This window comes from Pyrus communis, chromosome 2 (genome assembly GCF_041283825.1).
Source record: "Pyrus communis isolate YQ-2024b chromosome 2, ASM4128382v1, whole genome shotgun sequence".
Lineage (NCBI taxonomy): Eukaryota > Viridiplantae > Streptophyta > Magnoliopsida > Rosales > Rosaceae > Pyrus > Pyrus communis.
In genome coordinates, this window is record NC_142566.1 from 8,771,876 (window position 1) to 8,783,459 (window position 11,584).

The 11,584-nt window shown below is 37.8% G+C and overlaps 1 protein-coding gene across 1 annotated transcript; it reads left to right on the forward strand.

The window, feature by feature from the left end:
• Nucleotides 1–4,116: 4,116 nt before the first annotated feature.
• Nucleotides 4,117–10,563, forward strand: LOC148698530 (plasma membrane ATPase 1-like). The gene is made up of 22 exons (XM_088677100.1): nt 4,117–4,245; nt 4,816–4,928; nt 5,058–5,177; nt 5,299–5,397; nt 5,672–5,809; nt 6,018–6,152; nt 6,240–6,419; nt 6,569–6,775; nt 6,892–7,011; nt 7,344–7,463; nt 7,558–7,680; nt 7,777–7,881; nt 7,970–8,114; nt 8,228–8,392; nt 8,474–8,712; nt 8,813–8,845; nt 8,951–9,032; nt 9,160–9,320; nt 9,512–9,724; nt 9,800–9,982; nt 10,074–10,252; nt 10,330–10,563. Exons 2-22 carry the CDS (start codon nt 4,872–4,874, stop codon nt 10,424–10,426), a joined length of 2,901 nt encoding a protein of 966 aa, XP_088533226.1. The 5' UTR covers nt 4,117–4,245; nt 4,816–4,871; the 3' UTR covers nt 10,427–10,563.
• The last annotated feature ends 1,021 nt before the right edge of the window (nt 10,564–11,584 follow it).

Genomic DNA, 11,584 nt, shown 5'->3' on the forward strand with positions numbered 1-11,584 from the left:
CTCAAAAACAAAACTTAACACATGAAATTCAAGGCCTAATAATTGTGGTGAACCAAGACTCACTTCGTCGAGAAGGCTGATGAGATGACCTATACCAACTCGGCCCAATAATATTATTTTGGGCTCAAATAGATACATACAAAGCATATGAGGTCAATCTCCTCCTACAACTAATTGGGTTGAATAGAAAACATAATGTTGTACTAGCAGAGAGCACACACTTTATGTGTGTGTGTGAACAATTTTCTATTAATAAGTGCATTTTTTTTTTTTAATATTACATAATTACTATTTTGTCTTCCTTATGTAAATATTGTGTATCAAAAGTGAGGGTAAAATTAGAAAAATAAGTATATGATTGTCATTTTCTCAAAAAAAAAAAAAAAAAAAAGGGGTAAAATAGGAAAAATAGGGATATAATTGTTATTTTGTCAAAAGGTACAAAATTACTATTTTGCCCTCCTTTTTTGTCAATAGTGTGTATCAAAAGTGAGGGCAAAATAGGAAAAAAATGGAAAAAAAGTTGACAAGGAGGGTTCTCTTAATAGTATAGATTATGGCCAATGTGCGAGAAAGTTTTTGGTTTTAAGATTTAATTTATTTTTTATTTTTTATTTTTGATAAAATTGATGTTCAGTTTACTGAGAGTAGAGCTCGAACTCAAATACAAAAAGCCGAATTAAACACACTGTTTTTGTTGACTGGCCTAATATTAATGTGACTTTGATTTATCAGACTAGGAAGTTATATACCCATAACCGTTTATGTTCATAATCGTATAACCGTTTACCCGTTGGGTAATTGCATAAACGATTATACTCATATCCATAACTGTTTATAAACGGTTAACCATGCCCATAACCATGTACCCATTTAAGCATAATCGTTTACCCATTTAACCATAACCATTTACCCGTTTTTGAACCAGTTTATCCTTTTTTTACCCATTTACCCTTTTTTCACCCGTCTACATGTTTTGTTTTTTTAACAACTTGAAAATTACAAATGAAAAATTTGTCATAATTTTCGTTTTCTAACAATTAATGTCACATCCCGGCCCGGGGGGGACCACTTCCCGGGCTCGCTCCACCACCGTAGCACGATATTGTCCGCTTTGGGCCCCGACCACGCCCTCACGGTTTTGTTTTTGGGAACTCACACGAGAACTTCCCGATGGGTCACCCATCCTGGGAATGCTCTCGTGCACTACTCGCTTAACTTTGGAGTTCCCATGGAACCCGAAGCCAGTGAGCTCCCAAAAGACCTCGTGCTAGGTAGGGATGGGAATATACATTTAAGGATCACTCCCCTGAGCGATGTGGGATGTCACAATCCACCCCCCTTAGGGGCCCGACGTCCTCGTCGGCACACCACGGCCAGGGTCAGGCTCTGATACCAAATTGTCACATCCCGGCCCGGGGGGGACCACTTCCCGGGCTCGCTCCACCACCGTAGCACGATATTGTCCGCTTTGGGCCCCGACCACGCCCTCACGGTTTTGTTTTTGGGAACTCACACGAGAACTTCCCGATGGGTCACCCATCCTGGGAATGCTCTCGTGCACTACTCGCTTAACTTTGGAGTTCCCATGGAACCCGAAGCCAGTGAGCTCCCAAAAGGCCTCGTGCTAGGTAGGGATGGGAATATACATTTAAGGATCACTCCCCTGAGCGATGTGGGATGCCCGGGGCAGATCACTTCCCGGGTCGGGATGTGACAATTAAACACCGTTATAGATACATTTTAACATGCATTTCCCTATTTCAATCATTTAAGTCCTCATACAATTCAAATAATTGAAGTAATAGTTTACGAACGATATTTTTTTGTTACACCCAAGCAAGTCTTTAATTATAATCCATATGATTACAAAGTAAAACTTCCAAAAACAAAAAGTAGTCATTATCTTGAATACTAGATGATTCAAAGCTCTAAAATATTCCGAAATTAAACACTTTCAAACACTAATGCTTTAGCACATTCAATCACAAAGTCTCATTGATTCGTTATCACCAAAAGAGGCCTACAAAAGAAATGACTACTGATATGAACTCACGACATGCTGCAGGTGAGGTAGGCAGCTTAAATCCTCCAGATTCCAAAGGTTCAGAGCAAAAAGAACAGGACTGTGATTCCACAAAAAATGAAGGTATTTTAGTTCCTGCAGGTGAAGTCCCGCCAGATAAGCAATGCCTGGAAACTGATCTGATAAAACATGAAGGGAAAAAGACCCATCTCGACCTTTGCAAATCAAAGAACAAGATGGAGCTTATAGTTCCTCACCATGCTTCAATGAGACTAGCTAGAGAGATGAGCGAGGAACGGAGCGTTTGAGACCTTGAGTCTGGCAGATAAATTGAAATTTTAGGGTTTTTAATTTTTTTAAATATATATATTAAATTAAATGGATAAATGGATACCCGTTATAACAGCAGTTAATACCCATAACCGATGGATACCTGTTATAATCGCGGGTAATACCCATAACCATCCATTTAAATTTCATGGATAAACGGTTACACCCATAACCGTTTGTTCATCTAAATGGTTACCCATAACTATAACCGTGAACTTTAAATGAGCGGGTAACCACGGTTACCCAAACCCATAGGTATTTTGCCCATCTCTAATATGCATGCAGTGTTGCAAAGCCATTATATCAATCAATTTCACTGGCCTATGTAGTCATCAAACTACAATAACTAGCTAGCATCGAAATTTACAAAGTTAAGGTTCCATTATAAAATGATTGGCATGCAGAAATCCGATGCTTATAAACACATATAAGGTTCATTATCTTTCGGGTACATGAATTCATACTCTCAACAGCATCCGAAGATTGACAAGCCAAACCTTTCACTGAGATATTATGTAAAGCTATCAAGAATAAGGTCACGTACAAACAACTTCAAATCAACTCTTTTCTTTGTCCTCAAAAAGAATTAACGGGAATAGTTTCTTGTCATACAATTTGACATATTGTGCTGCTAGATTTCTATAAGACCATACATTGAAACATAAGTTCGATTGTCCAACGATTTCAATTGAGAATCAAACAACATAAATTTCAAACAAACAAACAAACAAAAACTAAGAGGCCGTTAGATAATTTTTTTGTTTTGTTTTTAATTTTATATTTTTCTAAAAATGTGTTTTGATAACTACTTTCAATTTTAAGTTTTTCACAAAATAAAAAAAAATAAAATTGAAAATATAAAACTAAAATCTTAAAGATACTTTCTGTAGTTTTCAAAACGGCTTAATTGGATTAATAGTCTCTTGTGGTAAAATAGTTGGAATTTAAATCATGTGGTCAAGTCTGTTAGGAATGAAGCCCAAAATTGAAAGTTTCATTAACTTTCCATTAACGGATAGCACGTGAGCCTCACATGTAAAGCTAAAAGGATAAAATTACCTCACATGTAAGCCTTAAGTGGTAACAATTAACAAAGAGTTTTATTTTGACCTCATACGTATCGTTCATGTGCTAAGTTGACTGAACACATAGGTTTAAATTCTAATTTCGGACAAATCTATCTTCCAACTTCTCTATTAGTACATGGACGAATGATCCAATTAAGCATTTTTAAGATTTGGCTTTCAGTTTTCATATTTTGAAAACTAACTTAAAATTGATGAGTTTTCAATTTTCATTAACGAAATAGTTTCGAACCGCACTAAATTTGCTAGAAAGCTAGAAAACAATAAATTTTAATAATCTGATTTTTTTTTTTGAATAATCGATATTATCTACACTAAGAGAGAAATGGTGGGTTTAACCTCACAATGACCTAGTAATAATGTGATTCAAATTCATCTTTGGTGAGAATTGAGCTTAACACCTTTCACTTATAAAAAAAGAGGAATATTACTATACCGCAATACTAAATCGTGAATCTTATTAAACACTGTAAGTTGTAACCTTACGATCTCTAAATCCGTATGCTTGAAATCACGACATCCGAGCCGAACCGACCGCATGCCGAATAAAATGCGTACGGCCATTTGATTAAAAAATTATAATATACGGACCCAACGATCGTTGCAACCAAAGACCGTTGCGACCAAAAGGCGCAAAGTAAACTGCCATTCGAAAGCACCAAATGAAATAATTAATAAAAAATTAAAAATAAAAGGTAAAACTGGACGGCACTGGCCGGCGGATCATCAGAAGCGGCAGAGATGTCACTCTGCATATGGACTCACCCACAACTCCTCCACGCCTACTCTTCTCCTTCTTTATTGGTAATCAAAACGACGTCGGTTGGTTGCGTTTTTGTAGTTGTCTCTTGCTGGTGTGTGTTTATATATTGGCATACATATTGCCAAGAGATCTGTACAATTTCTTGGCACTCCACTCCACTCTCAATCCAAACACTCCAAGTGCTTCTTTGGGAGTTTAGCAAATATTTTGGTGGAATTTTATGTTGCAGAAGTTGGGATTTGCTTTAATTAGTTAATTAGTGTCTATTAACACTGATTAGCAGATCATTACAAGCTTTTTCTTGGTAAGAAAATTTCTTGGTTTGAATTTTTGTTTTCTCCATCTTCTATTGTGTTGTTAATGGTGCCATAATCTTTATGTTAGGTTTACACAAACACTTAGTGGTGTTTATAATGTAAACGCTAAACAGACAATAAACTGTATATAAACCAGGGTTTAGCGTCCCTTGATCATTTTTTTAGTATTCCTCCAGTTCTGATATTGATTAAGTGTTTGTAAATGGTTCTTTCTTGTGCACATTTTCCTAATGCTTATGTTCTTGTAAAATGGAAAAAGAAGGCAAATTTTGAGTTGAAGTAATGTTAGTGCAGGCTTCCTGTAAACACCTTCCTAGGTGGAGGAGTTGAGGATATAAGGGGAATCCAAAATGGTGGTGGCCGAGTCGGTTGCCCTCGACGCAATCATCAAGGAAGCTGTTGATCTGGTATGTGTAATGTAGTACTATCAAGGTCTCTCTGCACATAATGTTGAAATTATTTCTCATCAAATGAGTATTCATACTAGTTTCAAGTCTCAGAATAGCCTCTGATAGACATGGAATTGATTTATGCAGGAGAATGTCCCGCTGAGCGAAGTTTTTGATAATCTGAAATGCACGAGAGATGGTTTAAGCTCCGATGAAGTCCAAGAGCGGTTGGATTTATTTGGTTACAATAAGCTTGAAGAAAAAAAGGTGAGTAACTAAACTTGAAGCTTGTGAGTACCTCTCTATATTTCTTTGTTATGTTTACCCTGGTAATCCTTGCTCGTCTTCACTCCTCAATTGATTGTTTTGATTTTCTGCTCATCCGTAGGAAAGTAAAATCTTGAAGTTTCTGGGATTTATGTGGAATCCTCTGTCCTGGGTCATGGAAGCTGCAGCTATCATTGCCGTTGCTTTTACACAAGGAGGGGTAAGCCTATAATATGACTCAACTCCTTTTAATTTTTCCCCTTACTTCGAATCATATGGACGACAATTGAATAAGAAAATCTATGACACTTCAGTTTTGTTGAAAACTATATCCTTGCTTTAACCTTTTTTGCTTATTCTCAAAATGTTTAATTCACATTAATGTTTCTCTAATATAATTAAATCTGCTAAAAGAAAAACCATTGTGATGATCTTCTTTATATTGCAATGAATTCTACAGATTCCAGATGTTGACATAACGTTAATTTATGCAGTCACAACCAGCAGATTATCATGATTTTGCTGGCATCCTTGTCCTCCTCGTTATCAATTCTACCATCAGTTTTATAGAAGAAAACAATGCAGGCAATGCGGCAGCTGCTCTTATGGCTCGTTTGGCCCCAAAAGCAAAGGTTTTTCCCTTCAAAGTTCACAGATTTATTTTCAATAAGTTATCGTTGCAGCCTGGCCTTCCCTTTCTTCTTTCATTTCTTGTTGAAGCTCTTGCCTACATTTCCTTTATTTGTATAGGTCAATGACTAATATTGCGTAAGATAGATTGGGATTGCTGAATGGTGAATATACTTTAGAGAATGAACTAGCCTTCTGAATGTTTACCAGGTCTTGCGCAATGGAAAATGGGCAGAAGAAGATGCTGCTGTATTGGTTCCTGGAGACATAATTAGCATCAAACTTGGTGATATCGTTCCTGCTGATGCCCGTCTTCTTGAAGGAGATCCTTTAAAGATTGATCAGGTAAATCACTAAAACATGATGTAGAATATGTATCAGTGTTTCTGAATTATACCCTTCTTGAATTAGTATTCTGTTTGTCACATGTAGTCTGCTCTTACTGGAGAATCGCTTCCGGTGACCAAAAATCCTGGTGATGGAGTTTACTCGGGATCAACATGCAAGCAGGGAGAGATTGAAGGGGTTGTTATTGCAACAGGAGTTCACACTTTCTTTGGAAAGGCAGCTCATCTTGTGGATAACACAACACATGTTGGCCATTTCCAGCAGGTTCATTTTTTTAGCCATTTTGTGCCGATTTTTGTGTCTGAACAGATAGTTTTCTAGCACTCATGGAAGAATTTGTCCACTTCAGAGAAATAACTATTGTTGCATGTGCTCACTGGCAACAAATTTTAACAATGGTTTCATGGTTGCAGGTATTAACGTCAATTGGAAACTTTTGCATTTGTTCCATTGCTGTTGGGATGGCAATTGAAATCATAGTAATATACGGGATTCATGGGAGGGAATACCGTACTGGTATTGATAACCTTCTCGTCCTCCTAATCGGTGGGATCCCTATTGCTATGCCAACTGTTCTTTCTGTCACAATGGCCATCGGTTCACATCGTTTGTCCCAGCAGGTTCGTGATTGCGCATACTCTACTCGAGAGATTGATTTTGAATTTGAATGTAATTTTTCTTGATTCATATTTTAAATGTACCCAATATTGCATAATCGGAATCCATGTTTATGCAGGGTGCCATAACAAAGAGAATGACTGCCATTGAAGAAATGGCAGGGATGGATGTTCTATGCAGTGATAAAACAGGAACACTGACACTTAACAAGCTTACAGTGGACAAAATTATGATTGAGGTATTACACGTGGCCCCTTCAACTCACTTTAAAACTGCGCAGTGTAGCATATAAACATAGTAATTCACTTCACCATAAGAACAAGGTTTCGTAAATTCAGTCACTGGTACAGTTTATAGGAAAATGTACGGAGTGGTTTGATCAGAGTTATATACCAATCTAAAGAATTTACACATTTATTAACTCGATGCTTCAATGAGAAAATACATCTTTTAGGTGATTAGTGAAGATCAAGGCAGCATAGTTTTGCTAATGCAAAGACAGCTCTCATCAAAATATATTAAGAGAACTTTTATTTACTAATTCTTCTCATATTATTCCTCTTGCGATAGGTTTTTGCCAAGGGCGTTGACAAGGATCAGGTTATGCTTATGGCTGCAAGAGCATCAAGGCTCGAAAATCAAGATGCTATTGATACTGCAATTGTTTCCATGTTGGGAGACCCTAAGGAGGTATTTGCAAACTAATCTTTCCAATTATTTGATTTTTATTCTTATCTGTAGTTTTCGTTTGATACTCATGTAACCTTTATATAAACATTTTCAGGCACGCGCCGGAATCAGAGAAATTCACTTCCTTCCATTCAATCCTACCGATAAAAGAACTGCACTCACATACATTGATGCCGCTGGTAAAATGCACAGGGTCAGCAAAGGTGCACCGGAACAGGTAAAATACGAATATCAAAAATTTTCAATCAGTCGTGGAAACCCCTTAATGGTGCTTCCAGATTTTTAGAGCTCTAACCGAATATTATCTATGTAGATTCTTAATCTGGCACATAACAAATCAGCAATTGAGAAGAAGGTACACGCAATGATTGATAAGTTTGCAGAACGTGGACTACGATCCCTTGGTGTTGCTCTCCAGGTAGCTAATGTCATACGAATTCTTTCTTGTCTTATGAATATGACTTCTTTGTTTAGATTTAAGAGACGGAGAATGTCATTTCCTCCAGGAAGTACCTGCTGGAACCAAAGACAGTCCTGGTGGACCCTGGGAATTTGTTGGTCTTCTCCCTCTCTTCGACCCTCCTCGCCATGACAGTGCCGAGACAATCAGAAGAGCTCTGGATCTTGGTGTCAGCGTTAAAATGATCACTGGTATGTGCTACTGTTACTGCTCATTTTTTTTCCTTGATATATGTTTCACCATAAGCTTATGAGATAATATGCTATCAATTAGAGATGTAACGTTCATGCATCACAATTTGTAGGGGACCAACTTGCAATCGGTAAGGAAACAGGAAGGCGGCTTGGGATGGGTACAAACATGTATCCTTCTTCAGCTCTGCTTGGTGAAAGTAAGGATGGGGATCTTGCTACCGTTTCCATTGATGAACTCATTGAGAAAGCCGATGGTTTTGCTGGCGTCTTTCCTGGTTGGTCTTGTTCTTTTAGTATTAAGCACTGTCGAGTTGACCTTTTTTAGTATATATTTCTCATCATTTATTTTTCTTTAGAGCATAAATACGAGATTGTGAAGAGATTACAAGCTAGAAAGCACATCTGTGGAATGACTGGTGACGGAGTGAATGATGCCCCTGCCTTAAAGAAAGCTGACATTGGAATTGCGGTCGCAGATTCCACAGATGCTGCACGTAGCGCTTCTGATATAGTTTTAACAGAACCTGGATTGAGTGTGATCATTAGTGCTGTGTTAACAAGCCGTGCAATTTTCCAGAGAATGAAAAACTATACGGTAATCTCACAATTTCCGCAACATCCATAATTTACTAAGTTAAAGCTTTAGTTGTGTTACAGCAAATGCTTATTTGCCTTTCTTATCTTTTCTTTCCCAGATATATGCTGTCTCAATCACCATTCGTATTGTGGTAAGTTTCACTTTTGAGTTATGATTTTTTACATTGGAACTTTTAGAGTGTTTAGTTTTTTGCCATCAGTCTTACCTAGCTTTCTGACATCAAGTTGTTCTACAGCTAGGTTTTATGTTGCTGGCTGTCTTCTGGAAATTCGACTTCCCTCCTTTCATGGTTCTTGTCATTGCTGTTCTTAACGATGGTTAGCTTTCGTTGTTTGATCTTTTTTATGCGTTAATGAATTTGTGCATGACTTCTTCTGTTCCATCGATCTGTTACTTTGTAATTTGTGTGCCTGCTCAATACCTAACTTGTTAGCTTGCTTACAGGTACTATCATGACCATATCCAAAGATAGGGTCAAACCATCTCCATTTCCTGACAGTTGGAAGCTCAGTGAGATTTTTGTAACTGGAATTGCCCTTGGTGGTTACCTTGGTCTCACTACTGTTGCGTTCTTCTGGATATCTTATGAAACCAACTTCTTTCCGGTAGATGGCCTCCCTTTTATCGTCATGTTGTTAAGAATTTAAATGAAACTTCGAATTTTTGTGGTCAGGTACTAACATGCAGGGTGCCCTCTATGCATCGGCAACATGTCTGTTCAGTTGAAGAATAGATTACATGAGAGATGGGTTTGTCCTACATCGCTAGTTTATGACATGGATCTTTGTTCTTGCAGGAAAAATTTAACGTAAGAGACTTCAATAAACACCATTTTAACATGAAAAATAAGGATGAAGCTGCTATACTAAACGATCAGATGTCGTCAGCTTTGTATCTTCAAATCAGCACCATCAGCCAGGCCTTGATATTTGTCACTCGCTCCCGCGGTTGGTCTTTCGGTGAAAGACCTGGCTTTTTGCTTGTCATTGCCTTCATCATCGCTCAACTGGTACTGAATAGTTCCTGCCTCGGTAGTAATTCCGATGTTTAGAAACATTTGTTGACATCCAATAATTATTTGCAGATTGCGACAGTTATATCCGCAACAGCAACGTGGAAATTTACAAAAATCAGAAGTATTGGTTGGGGCTGGACTGGTATAATTTGGCTGTACAATATCGTCATTTACATGCTGCTTGATCCTATCAAATTCGCTGTCCGTTACGCACTCGGTGGAAAGGCTTGGGGTTTAATAGTAGACCAAAGAGTGAGAATCCGACTTCACCTTGATTACTTAATCATTGTAATCTCCTTTGTTAAGACTGATTAATCTGATGTGCTTTTATCCATCTTACCAGACCGCATTTACCAGCAAAAACGACTTTGGGAAGGAAGCTCGTGAGGCTGCATGGGCAACTGAACAGCGAACGCTGCATGGCCTCCAATCTCGCGAAACAAAAAAGTTTACAGAGAAGGGCACTTTTAGGGACATTAATCTCATGGCCGAAGAAGCTAAAAGGCGGGCAGAGATTGCAAGGTAACCTTTTGTTCATCTTCTTTTTTCTACTACCGAAGATTACAATGGCATTACTAATATTTCTTTGTATTGTGCAGGTTGAGGGAGCTTCACACTCTGAAGGGAAGGGTTGAGTCATTTGCCAAGCTGAAGGGTATAGACATTGATGCCATCAACCAAAACTACACCGTCTAGTCGCTGTTCTGGATTACACATGTTTTTCTATGTATTCTTTTACCAATACGAAGTCCAAGCTGGATTTCAAATAAGGTTGATGCTGCTGACAAATGATATTTACATAACGTGTGAAATGAAATTGCATTTATTTAAAACATGTCTCGGTATGAAGATGTTCTGCTTGTCAAGTTTAGTGTAAAAGAACAAATAGAAATATTGTGTAATCAAATAAAGCCTCTTTATTAATTGCACAGAATAAGGACTCCAAATGTCAATTAAAACAAGATCCCAAGATTTCGTCAACACCAATTAACTCGTTGGCCATGTTACTTGATTGCCAAGAAATAAAAATCATATCCATTGACACTCACAATCTTACACCTATTTCATCAGTTCCCCAAGTACAAGGGAAGGAACAAATTGGACTTTATAGAAATCCTCTCCTCCTTCATTAAGCCTACTAAAGAATCTTTTAGGCATGATGTTTGAGTGGATATTTAATGATGGCCTTAGTGCGATTGGAGGCCTAAGAACACAAAAGGTAGAAGGAGGATTGGGCTCGGACAGTTGGCAGCCTAGGAAGAATTGAAAATCATTTTTTGCCAAGAAATAGGCAACAATCCTATATGAGAAGTGACATACAGAGGGTAGCTCACCCCCAACAAAAAGTACTTTTCAAGGGCATGGGTAGGTAAATAAACGGTGACTCACCATGCTCTGGAGGCCATCACCAAAAAGGGGAGGCTTGGACAATCGGGCTAGAGAGTTTATAAAAGCAACAAAGGACACAAGGAAGAATGACACTCAACCAATCAATCAAAAGACATCCAACTTCGCACCCCAACAAGCAAGAAACCAAAAAGGTTTAGTTTGTTCAGACTTTACCCTTTTAGTCGCAGGTCCACCATAAAATGCCATCTTTTGTCAAATTTTAGAAGCTTACTACCTTTCCCTTGTGTTGTAGTATCAAATCCCTTTAGCACACCAGATTTATATTTCATTCTCCAAAGATTAAAACCCTTGTAAAACACAAAGGGTAGTGGTTGCTGTAGACATTGAAACTTCGATCAAATGAATGTTGACCAATAATTAAAATTTAAATGCTCATGTGTCACATAAATTTTACACATAGTGTGTGACTCAACGAAAATTCGAAATAAATCGGAAAAGTCATCA